General features: G+C 57.0%; 1 protein-coding gene across 1 annotated transcript; it reads left to right on the top strand.

Moving 5' to 3' along the window:
* Window positions 1-3,084: 3,084 nt before the first annotated feature.
* LOC112321792 (cytochrome P450 2D6) lies at window positions 3,085-10,708 on the top strand. The gene is made up of 10 exons (XM_053919638.1): window positions 3,085-3,222; window positions 6,133-6,598; window positions 7,291-7,462; window positions 8,090-8,242; window positions 8,338-8,498; window positions 8,960-9,136; window positions 9,325-9,466; window positions 9,668-9,855; window positions 10,212-10,353; window positions 10,458-10,708. Exons 2-10 carry the CDS (start codon window positions 6,407-6,409, stop codon window positions 10,634-10,636), a joined length of 1,506 nt encoding a protein of 501 aa, XP_053775613.1. The 5' UTR covers window positions 3,085-3,222; window positions 6,133-6,406; the 3' UTR covers window positions 10,637-10,708.
* Window positions 10,709-18,041: the final 7,333 nt, after the last annotated feature.

The raw sequence follows: 18,041 nt of genomic DNA, 5'->3' as shown, positions 1-18,041 counted from the left end.
GTGGGGGGAGGGTGGGGTGAGGGGAAAGGGTGGGGGGTATTAAAAGGGAGGGATAAAAATATATATATATAAATCTATTTTTAGTCTGGAAAGACTTTGTTTAAATGAAAGGTGCGCTGTCCCTATTGATTCTATTTTAAAATTACCTAGTTAAAGAACTCCAAATTGGTTCCAATAACAGTGAAATTTAAATGTGAAATTGAACTCAAACTCTCATAAAGGACGAGGGTGTGGCTTTGACGGTCAGCCTGTCTCACACCAATTCAGAGACCCCCGACCCGGACTCAAGCAGACCAGCCACACACCACCCTCTGTCGTTCATTTGTCTCAAAGTGGGAAGGTTTTGGGGGGAGGGGAGTGGGGGCAATCTATGTTTTCAAGAGTGGGAGAATGATGTTTAAACACAAAAATAAATTTTTTCATTTCCAGAAACACTATTTATTTATTATTTTTAAAAATTTTATCTTTTTTGGGGGGTGAAATGGGCAGACGCCCCAAGGTCACAGCTGGGTCACTGTGGCCGGTGAGAACCCCGAGTGCCTCGCTGAGTGCAGGGCAGGCAGGGCCCTGCCAGGCCACTGTGTCCCGCCCCCTGGGATGGGAGGACAGGAGATCGGCCTGGGGGGAACACAGGAGGACCGGGTCCAAGCTGTGGGGGACACACTGACCAGGATGCCCAGTTAGCCCAGTTTTCATTTTGCTTCCATTTTCATAAAGGAAAAAGGGGCCTGTCCGCGGAGCAGCCCCGAGCTATGTGATTCTTTATGTTGTGTTGTTTCGTTTTGTTTTGTTTTGTAAAGTGTATAATTTTTTAAATATCTGAGTTTTAAAAAAAAAGAAAAAGAAAAAAAAGTACAAAAAAAATTCTTGTTAAGGCCTTAAGAAGGGTTAGCGCATCTTCCAGGGGTCACTCTGCCGTGGGATAAAATAGCTGTCTCACAAACAGTTTTATTTAAAAAAAAATCAAAAAAAACCAATAAACTTCATTTTAACCTTGTTTCCTTTTTTGTTACTGTAAAGCAAATGCGTCTCTTCCTCCTCCCATTTCAGCCCCCAAGGTGGCTCTGGTGGAGTCTGTCCCCCGCCCGCCCGCCCGCCCCCTGGCCTCCACAGAAGCAAACCCAGAGGCGGCTCTCTGCTGCGCAGCCGGGAGGCTGGGTCTCCGCCAGTGTGCGGGGATGGTCAGATTTACTTAGGTTGATATAAGAACATATTTCCAATCAACATTAATTTTAAAGGTTATAAAAAAATAATGCAATGTTAATGGACTTTTTTAGAGAACAGAAATACTGGAAGGAATGTTGTGAAGTAGAAATAAGCAATTATAAATGAGTTCTTGTGTGCTCATCAATTTGGGGCAGCAGAAATGGCAGATTAATTTCGTTTTAATGGCTACATCAAGCAGTGTGGTCCATTTCTCATTCCACTGCGCCAGGGTGGAGGTGTGGGTGGGTGTTCCATGGTCCACAGGACCTGCATAGCAATGACGGCTTTTTGAGCTACTTGGCTTCTTGTCTGGTCTCGACTTGGCGTTAACACAGTTCAGGTGAAATTGATAGATTTCAGTGTCAAGGGCTAAACCACAAAACTTGAAAAATATGCATCCCGAGGAAAATATTTTCCTGACAGCAAATGATTCTTCATCATTTTGCCTTTTATTCTCCTGTCCCCTTTTGACTTGCTGGTGATGCTTGAGCGAGGCAGTGTGATCGTCCTAGAGCCTTCCTCAGACTCGCCTCTGAAGTGACTTAGCTGGGCAGTGGCTGTGTGCGGCCCTTCCCTCCAGCCCCAGCTTTCCGCCCTCCGCTGGCAGCTTCACCTGCTCAGGTGCCTCATCTCAGCTCCCTGCTCTTCAGAGTTCCGTGCTTTTTTTAAAAAATATATTTTATTTATTTTCAGATAGGGGAAGGGAGGGAGAGAGAGAGAGAAATATCAATGTGTGAGGGAAACATCAGTTGATTGCCTTTCACATGCCCCAGGGCAGGACCTGGCCCAAAACCCAGGCATCTTCCCTCACCGGGAATTGAACCAGCAACCTTTCAGTTCACAGGCTGCTGCTCAATCCACTGAGCTACACTAGCCAGGGCTCCATGTTTTTTGTTTTGTTTTGTTTTGTTTTTTAATATGCTTAATTTTTTAGAGCAGTTTTAGGTTCCTAGCAATTTTGAGCAGAAGGTACAAAAAGTTCTCATATACCCCCTGACCCACCACACACAGCTGTCCCCACTACCAACATCCCCCAGCCCGGCAGCACCCTTGTTAAAATGAGCGGGCCTGCCCGGACACATCGTTGTGGTGGTTTACGTTGGAGCTCACTCTGTCGTCCATTCTCCGAGCTTGGACGCACGTCCGGCCATGTCCGTGGTTCTGGAAGATAGTAGCTTCACTGCTCCAGAAATCCTCTGTGCTCCTGTCCCTCCGCACCTCCCCCCACGCCCTGGCAACCACTGGCCTTTCTCACTGCCTCCGTAGCCCTGCATCTCCCGCAGTGCCAGCTGGTTGGAATGGCACTCTGCGTAGCCTTTTCAGATGGGTTCCTTCCACTTAGTCGTGTGCTTGTAAAGTTTCCTCCGTGTCTTCATGACTTGACAGCTCACTTTTTTTTAGTGCTGAGTGATACTGGACGTGCCAGAGTTTATCCATTCGTTTAAGTGAAGGACACCTTGGTTGCCTCCAAGTTTTGGCGATTAAGAATAAAGCCACTGTAAACATTCCTGTTTTAAACGCTTGGGCATAATTTTCAGCACCTTTGAGTCAATACCAAGGAGTGATTGCTGGTGAAAGAATTTTATATTCTAAGGAACCACCAAACTATCTTCCAAAGTGGCTGCGCCATTGCGCAGTCGTTCCCACGGCGGCCAGCAGGAGTTCATTGCTCCATGTCCTGGGCAGCAGCGGGTGTCAGTGTTCTGGGTGGTGACCATTCTCATAGGTGCGTAGTGGTGATGTATTTTTTTAAGTAATTTTTAAGTTGTGGTTTAAACATAAAATTTACCATCTTAACCAGTAAGTGTGTAGCTCAGTAGCGCTAATACATTCACATAGTCGGGCCACGGACCTTCAGAATTTTCCTTTCATCTTGCGAAGCCGAAGCCCGCCCCGGCCTCAACTGGAAGGCCGGCCCTGCCCCGTTGCGCGTCCCTATGCCCCACGGCGGCGCCGCGCGGAACTGCAGCCGCCGAGCCGGAGCCCGCGGGCGCGCGGGGGTCCGTGCGCAGTCAGGTGAGTCGGCCGGGCGCGCGGCGCCCGGACCAGCTGGACGCAGGTTCTCCGCTTTCCGTCCCCAGGGAGCAGCGGGAATTGGGAGGTTTGGGCCGCGGACGCTGCCATGCTGCGGGGGAAGGGCCAGGCGAGCAAAATGCCACCAACTTTCCGGAGGCCCCTCTGGGTGCTGCCGCTCCCTCCCTGCTTTCCAGAGCTCTCACCAGGGGTCGGTTCAGCCTCGAGCTGGGGGCCCAGGGCCGGGTTTCCGTGCCTGGGGGGACCCAGGGCCGGGTGTTTTCTGGTCCGCCATCTTTCTGACGTCACCCTGAACTCAAGTCTCAGGTCGCGCGTCCAGAGGACCCCTGTGCGCAGGAAGGGCGGGCTGAGTGTGTTGAGGGTAAATCTCGGTCGCTTACACGCCGTCCCTTAGGGAAGTTTATGCCCACGGTGCGGAGCAGAAGCTCAGAGCAGGGTTTGCGATGGACCCTAATGCGGCTCTGTAACTTTGACCTGAGCGACTCCTGAGACTCGCTCTCCTCTGTGCCGTGGGGATCTTAAAGCCACCTGCCTTAAGGGCTGTGAGGAGGGCACCGACCGAACAGCAGTGCCTGGCACGCCGCAGCCTCATCGACAGAAGCTGCGATTGTGCAGTGATGGCACAAGGCCACAGGCCTCGGGACTTCCGGCTTCCCTCCCTTGGCAGACACGATGGGCCCTTGCAGGGGGAGGGCATCGCCTGAATCACAGGCAGGCGCGTCTCTGCCCCTCACAATCCCATGAGGGTGACTGCTTGGAGAGGGCCTGACATCCAAAAGGACGGCTAGGTAAAGGCGGTGTATGAGGGTCACCGTGTGAGGTCGGACCACCCTGCCGCCCCCCCCCCACCACCTGATTCTGATGGTCCTGAGTAGGAAGCGGGTGGCCCCTGGGACGGGGACGTTCAACTGAGGCCAGAAGCCATGTGCTGGACCCTAGAAGTCCTGAGTGCCTGTGGGTCTTACCCTCCTGGTTTGTTGCGTGACCTCACAGCTGGTCTCCCTGCCTCCCCAAAGCCTAGGCACCCCCTGTTCCGCACAGTCCAGTCCTCAGCCAGTCTTGCAAAGCCCAGGTCTCCAGCCATCTCCCTCCCGCTGCCACACACCTCCCCCTGCACAGGACTTTGCCGTGGCACTTTGGTCCCATTGCCAGGTCACCTTGGCTTGCAGTGCCAAAACCAGCCAAAGTCCTCCATGAAGTCTCCCCAGAAAGTCCTGCTCCAGCCTGGGGCAAGGTCCCCACGACGCTCAAAGCAATCTCTGCACGGCCGGCCTGGCATGTCGGCCCTGACTTCCACCTCCTCCTCTGTGTGCAAGTGCCTGGGAGCAGGCGTCCGCTCTTGTCTCCCCACTGTGCTGCAAGCACCCAAACCAGCACCCAGCACCTGGGATGCCCGGCATGGGTGGAACAGAACCCAGGCCAGGCCAAGGCAAGATGCAGAGAGGGCCCAGCTGGGCCCCAGCAAGCTACACCCTCTGGGCCTGGGCCTGGCAGGAGGGTGGGATGTGGGAACTTGGGGAGGGGAGGAACAGCGTTCGTTCACACGCCAAGCAGGATTTTACCAAGAGGCCACAAGCACTCTGATGTCCGGAGGCACCCTGGATAGAATCTGGTGCTCTTGCTGTTGAGGAGTGAGGGAGAGAACTGGGGGAGTATGGGGTGGGGAGGGCTTCCTCCAGCCCTGCTTCGGCTGAGGGAGGGCACCTTCTAGACCCGGAATTACTCCAGCTGCTTCCAGAGGGAGAGCTTGCCATGCATACCCCTGGGAGGGATGAAGAGGGGACAGGCGATGCCCCGTCCCCACCTCTGGGCTCCTGGGTCTTTGAATTTGAGTGGGTTTGGCCTCAGAGTTCCCACCAGCTTCACTGATTAAAAAACCCAAATCCCACCTCTTTTACTGTTGAAGAAGGAGGGTGCTGAGGGGTGTGGTTACCCCTCTGCGTGGAGTGGGCAGAGAGCCTGTGGCCCAGGGAGAGGGAGGAGGCTGGCAAAGGGAAGGCAGGAGAATCCATCCTTGGAGTCCTCAGCAGGCCTGCGAGGGCATCAAGAAGTTACGTGTCCACTGGGTTTCCATCTCCTTGGCTCCCAGAGTTTGAGCAGCTGGTGTTCAAGGACAAGTTATGAGGAGGAGGAAACAGGCCCACTGCGCTGGGGACAGTCGCATCTCATGCCAAGCTTGAGGAAGCTCATCCAACCAGGGGAAGAGCCCACCCCACGTTTCTCCAAGTCAGGAACGTGGACCTGGGAGAGAGGGAGACTCGTTGACTAGGTGGCCACCAGAGCTAGGACCAGTTTGTAACAAACACGGGAAAGGGCCCTCAGGCCATGATACTGGCCTGTCAGGGAGACCAGGGAGCTCTAAAACAAATCTGCTCCGTCCCTCCCCCCTCCCCCCAGGTTCAAACTCAACACAGCCTGCCCCCAGCCCAACCCCGCCCCCACTGAAACCTGGAAGCTGGGCCAGCAGGCAGCCTGGTGGGGGTCGTCCAGGCAGCCACAGGACCACTGAGAACTAGGAGACGTGTGTAAGCTGTGCATGTGCTAGTGTGTGTGTGAATGCGTGTATGTGATTGTGTGTGTTGTGTAGTAGTGTGAAGTGAGGGGACACTGAGAACGTCATCCCTCCCCCCACATGGGCCTATGACCCCCCTATAGCACCAGGCAAGGGTCAGTAACAAACCCGGGAGGTGAAGGCCACTCAGGAGGAGGCAGCTGATGTATGAAAAGATCGGGATGTGTCCTGGGGACAAGTGTGTAAAAACATGAGGTGTGAACCTAATGTGACTAAGGTGGCAGGATCCAGTCTGAACCCCCTGGGTCTTCCTCGGAGCCTGTACAGAGCTGGGGAGTCAGACGGGGGGTGGGCTTCTCATCTCTGCCCTTCTGCCCTAGGGAACACCTGGACGGGACAGGAAGGACGAGGACTTCTCTGGCCACCCTACACCTGATCTCTGCCCCTTCCCTGTACCCTCTGGCAGCACTGTCACCCAACAGACGGGTTGGCTAGGGCAGAGGGTAAAGGGCAAAGGCCAGACTCTGCTCCCTTTATAAAGAAAGCCCAGGCTGGTCAAGTCCACCGAGTGTGGTGAGGGCCTGCCTGGCCTGGTCCTAGGTGTCTGGGGTGGTGAGGGGCACCCCGAGGAGCCCAGTGGGCCCAGAGGCAGCCATGGGGCTGCTGACAGGGGAGGCACTGGGGACTCTGGCCGTGGTCGTGGTCATCTTCCTGCTGCTGGTGGACCTGATGCCCCAGGCTGTGCAGCGCTGGTCTGCACACTACCCGCCAGGCCCCATACCACTGCCTGGGCTGGGAAACCTGCTGCAGATGGATTTCCAGAACATGCCTCGCTCTATTAACCAGGTGAGGAGGGTTGGGAGGTGGGCAGCAGAGGTCCTGGGGACCCCACCTTGCAGCAGACAGTGGGTGGTGAGTGAAACCACAGGCTGGACAAGGAGCTGAGCCGAGAGGAGGCAGGTTTGAGGGGCTTCCTGAGGGGGGCATTCGCACAGGGGCCTGAAGGGCAGTTCAGATTTTCCAAAGGTCAGAGAGGGTGACAGCTTGGAGAGGGGATGGCCCTTGGCAGTGGGTTTGGGTTCCAGTAGGGCTGGGTTGAAATTATGTGAGCTTGTGTCCCTTCTGTTTAGATCAGGGAGAAAGACCTTGAAAATGGGGGAGAGGAGTCTGGTCAAGCGTCCAATTTAAATCAGGAAATCGAGGTTGAAAGGGGTAGAGAATGGGTTCAACTCTTCTGCTGCTGTGGGTTCTTGGGCCGCACTGCTCACCGCTATGAGCCTCAGTTTATTCACCTGTAAAACGGGATTCACCTGCTGCTAACTAGGCCTACTAACAATTTTGGTGACCTCTGCAAAGTCATAGCTGGGTGGTTTGATCCAACGTGAGGTGCTTGAACATAGAGGATGTGACCTCCTGGGCCACGAGGCTGCATAAAGTCCCGGCACCTGTTTGCTGCTGATGACCCAGGTGTCCGCTGAGGCTATGGCCATGAGACTGGGTGGCTGGGGGTCTTAACACCCTCGATCCTCCGCCTGCAGCTGCGGCGCCGCTTCGGGGATGTGTTCAGCCTACGGCTGGTCCGGACGCCGGTGGTGGTGGTCAACGGTCTGGCGGCCGTGCGGGAGACGCTGGTGTACCGCAGTGAGCACACCGCCGACCGCCCGCCTATGCCCATCTACAAGCACCTGGGTTTCGGTCCACGCTCGGCAGGCAAGTGGAGGGGCAGACCGTGGCCGGGCGGGGACAGGGCCCGCAGTGACTCGAGGCCCGGCAGGCCCAGGCGGAGGAAGGTCCTGGACGTGCGGCGCAGGGAAGAGTCAGCGAATTTGAAGGGGTGGTGGCAGGTGGAGGGGGGGCAGCGGTGCCCAGGGTGCGGGAGAAGGATGTGGGCGGGGCCTTACAAAGAGGGGCGGACCAGGGCCAGAGCGAGCGGGAACGAGAAGGACCGGTTAGTGGGAGCGGCTGGTCAGGGGGCCGGCAGAACCTTCCCGGAATGGTGGGGGCGGGGGTCAGCGTGGGTCAAGTAGACTGGGGCCAAGACCTGCCACCAGCAGAGGAGAGCTGGCGGGCGATGAAGCGGAGAGTGAGACCTGTCCCTAGTTGGAAGGAGGTTGTCGAGTGGGCGGGACTTGGTGGGGGAAGGCAGTCAGGGTGCACAGAGTAGGGGCGGGGCGAGCCTGGGTGACAGGCCCCCTGTCCCGAATGGGGCAGGACTTGTGGGCGGGGCACGCGGGGGAAACCTGCCCCCTGCCCGGGCGGGGAAGCGAGGCCTCGAGCCAGGTGTGCAGGCAGGGGCGGGGCTGGGCTCACTTGAGCCAAGCCCGCTCCCTCCCCCAGGGGTCATCCTGGCGCCCTACGGGCATGCATGGCGCGAGCAGCGGCGCTTCTCCCTGTCCACCCTGCGCAACTTCGGCGTGGGCAAGAAGTCACTGGAGCAGTGGGTGACCGAGGAGGCCTCCTGTCTCTGCGCCGCCTTCGCTGCCCGGGACGGTGAGCATGGGGGCTGAGAGGCAGGGGACAGGGATGGAGAGGCCGTGGAAGGGGGAGATGGGGGCGGAGCCCTGATCTGCACCGCCCTCTCCTAGGGTGCCCCTTTAGCCCCAACGCCCTCCTGAATAAAGCGGTGAGCAACGTGATCACCTCTCTCATTTTTGGGCGCCGCTTTGAGTACGACGACCCGCGCTTCCTCAAGCTGTTGGACCTAATCCAGGAAGGAGTGAAGGAGGAGTCAGGATTCCTGCGCGAGGTGCGGGGGGAAGGGTTGGGGGCGACGATGGGGCGTCTTGGGCGAGCTCAGTGGAAGGCAGGCCTCTGCCCTGCAAAGGCCCCTTGGGGAGAGGAATTGGTAATATATAGAGGGGCTTCACAGAAAGGGCATTTCAGAACAGGCGCCTGCAAGAAGAAAGGCCTGGGGGTGGGAAAATCGCCGAGGAGAGAGAGGGGAGAGGCGGGCCAGGGTCAGCCCGCCCCAGGTGAGAGCTAAGGAACCTGGACCTCCTCCATTAGAAGTCACAGAACCAACGACAGGTAGGTGTTAGGTTTAGCCTTCTGGCAGCCAAAGCCAAGCTACAGGGTGGAGCCCCGCCTGGAGGGAGGAACCAGGTCAATGGTGGCTATACCGTGGAGGCAGCTGGGACCTGACCTGTCAAGCGGAACACCTGAGAGCAGGAAAGACCACACAGGGCCCCACACGTATGGCCTGCACAGGTGTTGAACTTGGTCCCAGTGCTCCTGCGCATCCCGAGACTGGCTGCCAAGCTCTTTGCTGGGCAGAAGGCCTTCATGGCCATGATGGATGAGCTGATCACCGAGCACAGGATGACCCGGGACCCCACCCAGCCGCCCCGAGACCTGACCGATACCTTTCTGGATGAGGTGGAGAAGGTGAGGAGAAGCTTCGGGGGGGGGGGGGCGGGCTGGGGAGTTGTGGGTTGTACCATGAGGTGAGCCCAGGCCAGGTGGGGCCGGTGTATCACCCAGTGATCTGGCACCCCGGCTGCTGGGTGCATTCTGGGAGACCATTTGGGGGGCTTCCTCCTCCTGCCCCTGAGCATACCCTCTGCGTGGCCCAGGCCAAGGGGAACCCCGAGAGCAGCTTCAACGATGAGAACCTGCGCATGGTGGTGTCTGACCTGTTCAGTGCTGGGATGCTGACCACCTCAACGACGCTGGTCTGGGCCCTCCTGTTTATGATCAGGCATCCGGATGTGCAGCGTGAGCCCAGCCCAGGGGCCCAGTGGGAGGAGAGGGACAGCCTGGGACCCCGGAGCTTGGTTTAGCTACAGGAGCTCTAAGCGGAGGCTGGGTCCTGAATGCAGTCAGAGTGACCTCCTCCTCCACATGGTCAACGGCCTCCAGAGGTGGCTGAAGCCCAGCTCTTGAGTCTGACCACTGTGGGGATGCTTGTCTGTCCAGGCCGTGTCCAGCAGGAGATCGATGAGGTAATAGGGCAAGTGCGGCCACCAGAGATGGGGGACCAGGCCCGGATGCCCTTCACCATGGCTGTGGTACATGAGGTGCAGCGCTTTGGGGACATCATTCCACTGGGCTTGCCCCACAAGACGTCCCACGACACTGAAGTGCAGGGTTTCCTCATCCCCAAGGTAGGCCTGTGGCCCTCCTCACCCCAGCTCAGCACCACACCCATCTGGTAGCCCCAACATGGCCCCTGACTGGACCCAAGCCACCTGCTCATGTCCACAGGTGCTGACCACATCCTGGGTGGGTGTGGGGATGAGAACAGAGCCAGAGCCCCCGGCTGGGTGGGGAAGACAAACTAAGATGTGTTGGAGGAGTCGTGCATGCGGGCACAGGTGGCAGAGAGGGCACCCACGGGAAGCATGTCACTTTGCCCCCCGGGGATAGGTGTGCTCCAGGCAGTGTACACGTGCACATGCCCATGCATGTTTGGTGGCAGGGGTCACAGCATCCCCCACTCATGTCAGGCCTGTCCTGCCAGGGGACGATGCTTATCACCAACCTGTCATCAGTGCTGAAGGACGAGACCGTCTGGAAGGAGCCCTCCTGTTTCTACCCGGAGAACTTCCTGGACGCCCAGGGCCGTTTCGTCAAGCAGGCGGCTTTCATGCCCTTTTCAGCAGGTGCCTTCTAGGCCCAGCTAGCTGCCCCGTCCCGATGGGTCTGAGGGGTAGAGCCCAGGCCCGAGGCTCACTGAGCCCCCCTCCTGCACCGTTCTCGCCCACAGGCCACCGCTCATGCCTTGGGGAGCCCCTGGCCCGCATGGAGCTCTTCCTCTTCTTCTCCTGCCTCCTGCAGCGCTTCAGCTTCTCCGTGCCCGAGGGGCAGCCCCGCCCCAGCGACCACAGTGTCTACTCCTTCCTGGCAACCCCAGTCCCTTACCAGCTCTGTGCTGTGCCCCGCTAGAGCGGATACTGAGCCCCCAGCCCACTCCTCAGCTGGGAGCCCTGATGTAAATAAACCAATCTGGTGACTCCAGCCTAAGAGTCCCACCCAGTTCCTTAACCAGCCCCTGGCAGTGATGGCGGCAGCACTGCCACCACCGCCCCAGGGCCAGGGCCTTCCTGCCTTATCCACCCTTACCTAGCACCCACCCCGTTGGAGAGATGGGTTTACTGAGGCTCAGAAAGTGACGACTTCCCCCATCACCTATGGAGACCCAATATTGGGGTACTGCAGCTGGTGACAAAGTCCATACATAGGTCCCAGCTCCCGCTGGGAGGGGCACGACTAGGCTGCTAAGAGCTGTTGGCCAGGCCAGGTGGGGGTGGGGTACCTCACTCAGCCCGCTGCCCACACCTCAGGCCCGACACCCCCACCCACCACCACGGGCCAGCAGCTCAGCCAGCATCAAGTGTGCTCCCCCACTCCACCTATGACACCCCAAAGGTGGGAAACTCAGGATGGCTGCGAAGGGACAAACCTGGTGAACCCCAGGCTCAGCCATCAGGTGTCAGAGCTCTCCCTGGGAAGCCCGATTGCAATCCAGGAGCCAGCCACCACTCCGAGCCTCTCAGTCACCCTGCCACTGAGTTGGCTATCTTCCCTGCCGCTCAGGGATGCTCACATCTCGGCCCCCGCAGGGTAAGGGTTGCCTCGGGGCCGGGCTAGAACTGGAGGACACCTGTCTAGGCTCCAACTAGGGCACGGGTTTCCGAGTGGCCAGGTCAGGCCCAGCTGTCAGCAGGCTTGGCCGGGGCAGGGGATGAGCTGCAGGTACGTCTTAGGGACAGGGGTCAAAACTTGGAGACCACATGGGGACCCTGGAGGACAGTCTGGCTCTAGTCCTTGTTCTGTCACAACCCTGTATGACCCTGGGCTTCTGTTCCACCATCAGCCTATGAGAAGACTGCACCAGATGGCTGCTGGGTCCCATCTTCCTGCTCTGACTCTGGGGCTGTGGCCTTGTTAGCCGGCCGTCCTCCCTGTGCCCACACCAGAGTGGACTGGTTCTGACTGAGCGCATGGGAGCGCCCCAGGGTTTCTCATGGCTGTCTGCTTACTTAAGTCTTGGGACACCCTTGGATGCATTTAGTTAACAGCTTAGGGACCCCAGACGCTCAGGGCAGAAGCCCCCCACCCAAGAGCGGCATCTCTGATGGGCTCCACCAGTGTCTTCCACGACGGGGGGCTCCCAGCTCTCAGCATTCAGGGAACTTGGTCTGTCCCTTGACATGGAATCAAAGGCCAGCAGGGCCCCTTCGGCCTCTCCAGAGCAGCACTGACATGCAGGCGTGGCGGCAGAAGTGGTATTCCTGCCACTTGTTGGACAGTGAGTGCGGGCGCGGCCACACCTGGTCTGTGAGGAGTGAGGTCCTGAGAGGAGGCCGTGGGGCCACACAGGCATTACCTTGCACATTTATTGGACAGTTTGTCCTTCGTGGTTCTGAGTCTTGGGGCTGTCAGAGGCTGGGAACCAGCCGGGACTGTGTGGTCCCCCCGGGCCTGTCCTCCTTTCTCTCCACCTCGGAAGCCTCTATAAAACACAAACAGGCGTGCCCTGTGGGTCCCTGGCTGGGGAGGCCCTTTCCCCAGGGTTAGGGTATGTGCTGGTGGGGTGCCGGCAGGTGAGCATTGACACAGCTACTCCTCCGGGCTGAGGGGAGGGGTCCTCAGTCCCCCCAGCCTGGGGCAAAGCAGGAGGCTCATTCAGAAAGGTCAGGCACCTGGCTGCCTAGACTCTCCCCTCCCCGCCCCCCCCCACCCACTCGGGGCAGGAGGGTCTGAGAGGAGCTGGGGTCTGGGTGGTGTCTGCAGGCTCACAGAGGTGAGGGAGGGAGGCAGGCTGGCTGCAGTAGGTGGGCTCTGCCTGCTTACTGGAAGGGTGCACAGCAGTCTCCTCTGGGACCGCTCTACTTCCCTGGGGAAGAAGAAGGGGCCCAGGGGCTCGATGGGACAGGTTCTGCATTGTGTGATGGGGAAAGTGAGGCCTCAGTGCCGGAGAGGCCAGGGGAGGCCAGGATGTGGACCCGATGTCCACTCATACCAGAGGATGGTAGTCTGGCATCATCTTGGGGGCCCCAGCCTTCCATACTCCCTCCCCGTGGGCCCCCATCCCGAGTGCCCTGGGGCTGTTCCCGCTGAGGCACCAGGCTTCCTTACCTCACAGTCGGGAGTCCCTGCCACCTCCTTCTCCTCAGCCACTTCCTTTCTGGCAGGAATAGGGCTGGCTGCTGCCTCCGCTGGGGACCTCATCCCCCACCCCGCATCCTGAGACAGGACCCCAGGCTCCTCCTTGGGGGCAGCATCACTCAGTCCTCCCATGGCCTTGGGGGTGGCAGCCTGCCAGGAGAGACAGGTGGACATAATGTGAGCCAGAAGGTCCTCAGAACGTCTCATCCCTCCCCATTTTCCACTGCTGGGTGTGTTCGGGTCTTTGTTTTCCCGTGGAAGTCCTTCCCTTCTCAGCTCAAGCAGGGCTGGGGTTGCGAGCTCCTGGAGGGATCCTACCACTACCCCCGGGACACCCTTCCGGCCATGAGCTGGGGCATCCCTGGCTCTCATGCAGCTCCTACAGGAGACAGCCCCGGCCCGGGCCTCCCAGGGGAGACCTCACTTAGGGGCTTGCTTCTTCCCGCTCCTGACTCTGCGTCTCTGCAGAGGGAAACAGCCTCGAGTGGCTGGGAGCCCTTCCTTGGCCTCTCACTGTGTCTCTCAGTGGTGCCCAGGGCAGCCACCCACTCCAGGGCGAAAGGAGTCCCCAGCCCTTACCCACCTGAGTGGTCACAGGGCAGCACTTATCCATTAGCCCCCACACTGGCCTTAAGGTCTCTCCTATAGGCTGCATGACAAGGAGACAGAGGAGAAGGAATGAAGGCGGAGGTGACACCGAGGGGCCCGGGCAGCTGCGCACGGGTCACCGTTACTGTGGGCACGCACAGACACCTAGAGTACCGGGGATTCCAGAGAACCTCAAACAAATTATTCTGATGTCTTTAGAAAGATAAAACTTTGCCTTCATTGTTGGGAACCACCCTGCCTGGTTTCAGAAGCTGTAACCTGCCATGGCTAAGGCTGAGTGAGAGACCTTGGGACCCTAAGTCACTAAGGAGACAAAGCTTATCTCCCTGGCAGGGGCACCGCCGCTGCCCACTTTACCTCACCCTGCTGGGCCCCCAGTGCATGACCTGTTAGCCAATGACAGGTAAGATTCCTCAGGGGAGGGACGACCTAAGACAGGCATGGTTACGAGGGGGCCCTCAGGGAAGGACTTGGGGGCTATGAAGAAAAGAGGTGATGAACCCTCAGCCCTCAGCTTTGACATGGCCTGAGTCCTCATTCTGTCTGCAAGAAGTCTCCTGATCTCTTGGCTGCCTTACTTCCCCCGCTCCACCTAAGCCTGAAACAATGCTGGAGGTGGGTGCGGCCCTGAGCTGGAAAGGGCAGGTTCCCCCGGGATCAGAAGAAAGAATGCATAAGAAAGAATGCATAAAACTCTGTGAAACCTGCTTTGCTAAGAATACCCTCAATTTAAATGAAAAGGGTCCAGGCATGAAATGAGTTTGTTTCCCCAAGGTTTTATGGTCCTTTAGCTATCTGACCCTGACTCAGAATAAGTCATCATAGTTATTTGAATGTTATCTATTTGATTATTACTGCCTGACAATGACTGATGAACTTTCCATACACGCCCTGTATTCCTATGCTAATTAAGCCAATAAAAGCCTGTCAAGGCAAAGGGTAGGCACGCTCTCCTCTTGAGAGAGTGGCTGTACCATCCCTGTTCCTCCACAGGACTCAGGAGTCCGTGTGAATTTGTCTCATCTCAGCCACGACACCGAGGACACTGCTTGCTGGTGACTGCGTCACTTCATGAATGAAACAACAGGAAGGGCTTTAAAATAGAAATGTTCAAACAGCAACCTCTAATTGCTAAAAAACAAAACTACAATATGATTATGGGAATGAAAATTCCGAGCAAAGTGTAGAAAGTAAAGTAGAAAAAAAGTATTTCCCAGGAAGAATAGAGACGATATCAGGAGGACCAAGGACTAAATCATAGCTCTTTCTGAAAGCGGGACAGAGGCAACCGACTGGGTGACAGGGATTCTAAATAAATATGTTCCTTCTTGTTTTTATCAAGACAACTTCCCAAAGAGGAGGGACATGAGTTGCAGCAGAGAAGGAATCAGCAAGTGCCCACAACAACGGACGAGGAGCGCCCACCCCAGGTCAGCATCGGTGAGTGTCAGAATGCTGAGGACAAAGAGAAGAGCCCACAAACTTCCAGAGATACAAGGTAAAAAGTCCGTTTTAGGAATCCAATTTCATCAGACTTAAATGTCAACGTTTGAAGCCAGAAGACAATGAGGATCTTCAGAATCTGAGAAAATCATCTCTAGTCTAGAATTCTACCCCCAGCCAAACCCTCCGTCAAGTGTGAATTAAGACTTTTCCCGACACGCGATACCACAAAGACTACCCCTCAGGAACCGGTGGTGGGCTCCTCCTGCGGGGGCTCCCACACAGAAGAGAAGTGGATCTCCCTGGTGTTCTCCTCGCCGCGGGCTGGGAGAGGGGCTTCTGCCATAAGTGCTTGGACCCGGGACGTCAAAGAGGGCACATAGTCCAGGCAGGCGTCCTGCTCACCACCACCCCAATCCCATGTGAGGGCAGAACCACATCCCAGGGATTCTCACATGCGTTAGGTCACCTGTCCTTTGGGTTTACCACAGAGCCCCGTGGTGACGATATAGCCAGCCCACAAGGTGGGGGCAGGGCCTGTGTTTTAACTCTTTGCCAGAAACAGGACATTTCTCCAGAACCCTTCCATTCTCTCTCTCTCTCTCTCTCTCTCTCTCACACACACACACCACCCACACATGGTTGACTGTCTAAGGTCCAGGAGCATGACCCCAGGGCTGTCGCCGCAGCCTCCAGGCCTTGACAGGGGCCCTACCTGTGATGTGTCCCCAGAGATGTCATGGTCGGGAGCTGTCTTCTCCACAGACCCCTGGAAATAGTAGCATACCGTTCCTGCGGGTAGGTGAAGAAAAACTAGTTAAAATATTGAAAAGAGTGATGTAATTATTTTTAAGTGTATTTACAATATACCAGAAGTCATATCCTTTTAAACTGTTTAAACTATGAAAGATGACAGATATTAACTTAGAATATGTGAGGGGATACTTTTTCAAAAGGTACGCAAGCAGATTTGAAAATCGTTGCTATAGGACATTAGTGGGTTGTGTGTGTTTTGGTTGGTTTATTTGTCCGCAGTGGGGGGCGGGGAGCGTGAGCTTCAGAGTTCGACATGGGTTCACATGCCAGCTGCACAGCGAAGGTGCGGAGGGAAGAAAGGGAGAAAGAAGGCCGGCCTGGGCTCAGAGCAGTGTGGCCGGCCCCTGGGGACCAGGCCTCTGAGAGCCCTGGTGGGCAGCTGGAGACGGGTGGCTGAGGAGAGAACCAGTTTCCTGGGTCCTTGGTCACCCCAACGCACCGCAACACCCAGGCCCTTACCTGCAAGAATGAAGGTCTGCGTGATGTACAGGAACTTGAAGAGCCTGGAAGAAAAGCAAGGCCGAGTGTGAGGCTGGGGCCTCTCACGCCCTCACAGTGGGCGCTGGCATCCTTCCTCAGTCCAGGCCCTGCTCTCCCGGGTGGGCCTGGTCACCACTGGGGAGGAAGACACCCCTGAGCTATAACAGGGCCTGGCCTGGACCCCTTGCTGACTGCCTGGTGGGACGCTGTGCCTCTGCCTACTTTGAAAGCCAGACTTAGAGCCTGGAGCATACAAGGACCCTCCCCTCTTCCTTCCTTATATACCTGGGTCCATGGTGCCTCTCCAGCCAGAAGGCAGGGACCTGACCTTGGCTGGGCACTCACTCACAGGTGCTCACTTGGTGCTGGATTAGCCCTCCCTCAGCTCCCTTCTCCCATAGCCCTCCAAAGCCATCCCTCCGTGCTGGCCTGAGAGATCCCACAACCCGGCTTAGAAATCATACCCCTTGACTCGTCGCCCCCTCTGTGACCCCACCCTTAGGACAAGTAGAGCATTTTCCCATTACCAAGGTGGTGACTCCCAGCCCACAGACACACAGCCATGTCCCACTGGCCAGGGCCAGGCCCCTCACCCCGACCCCGAGTCCCAGACACATCCCGCCAGTCAGGGGGGAAGTTATAGAGAACCCTATTTTCCCTTCCTCTTGGGACCACGTGGGGGTTCCCCTTCCTGGTCATTTGGGACACCGTAACAGGGCCCACCTAAACTTTACCTCTCTCTCTGGCAGCCTATACCAAACACCATTTTCAGTCTAAGCAGAAAAGATGCGCCACAGTCAATGTACCACGTAGGCCTGGGACCGCAGGGTCCCTTTACCGCGCGGCTTGCAGGAGTCACAGCAGCCAGAGGCAGTTGGAGAGGCAAGTCCACCAGCGGGGCTCAGCCAGCTGGTCACAGAGGGAGGGCAAACTCAGGATGGAGGGGGCGAGCACTAGCAGCTTGGGAAATGCTCAGAAACTTCTCCCAAGACTTCAGAGCCCCTAACCGATGGTTTCAGTGCCCTTGGAGCTGGAAAGGCAGGTCCAGGGAAAAGAATGGGAAAGGGGGGTTGGATAGAACGAAGGAAAAAAGGTTAGATCTACTGAACATTTGGTACAGAATGTCCCCAGGTGTAGGTGGTGAATTACAACAGTAAATAATGACTTAAAACTACCAACCCTTTCAAGTATTTTCTGGGTTATGCAGCATTTGGGGAGTGACATGGGGAGCACTGGGGGAGATTCCCTAGCCCCCTCAGCATGTTCCCTCTGCAGTCCCACCCTCAGGGTCAGAACTCCCTGCAAACTGACACCATCGTAAAGTCAAGGTCTCCAGTGTGAGCTGGGCCCTTGGTGTGGCCCAGAGAGCCTCCGCTACCCTAGTGAGCTCCCCTTCTCCATGGGGACTATTTCAGAATCTCTCCCTAAACCTCCAACCCCACCCTGCCTCCCTCCCCTCAGAGGAGAAGACAGACACCAGCAGATGGGAGTTCCCTTCACTTTCTGCCCCTGAAGCCCCCCAGTGCATCCTCTGCTTCTCTGGGCATTTCCTCCCCAAGGGGGGCGGCTTCCCTCCCCACCTCTGAGACTGGTCCCTTTCTGTACTGCATTCCATCTGATCTGGGCTTCTCACCACCTGGGCCTTTTGCAGGTGGGGGGGGGTGTCCTCCTCTTTCGCATATTCAGCTTCTTCTTCTCTAATGGCTCCTTCCCATAAGCATTTGAACACATCACTAATCTTTTCCATGAAAAAAAAAAGCCTTCTTGCTGTACCCATATCCCTTCTTCAGTGACCATCCTAACTGTCCCCTACCCTTCACCCCAGTCTCCT

Source organism: Desmodus rotundus, chromosome 3 (genome assembly GCF_022682495.2).
Source record: "Desmodus rotundus isolate HL8 chromosome 3, HLdesRot8A.1, whole genome shotgun sequence".
In the NCBI taxonomy this organism is placed as follows: domain Eukaryota; kingdom Metazoa; phylum Chordata; class Mammalia; order Chiroptera; family Phyllostomidae; genus Desmodus; species Desmodus rotundus.
Note: the sequence above shows the minus strand (reverse complement) of the source record. Positions and strands in the feature narration are given on the sequence as shown.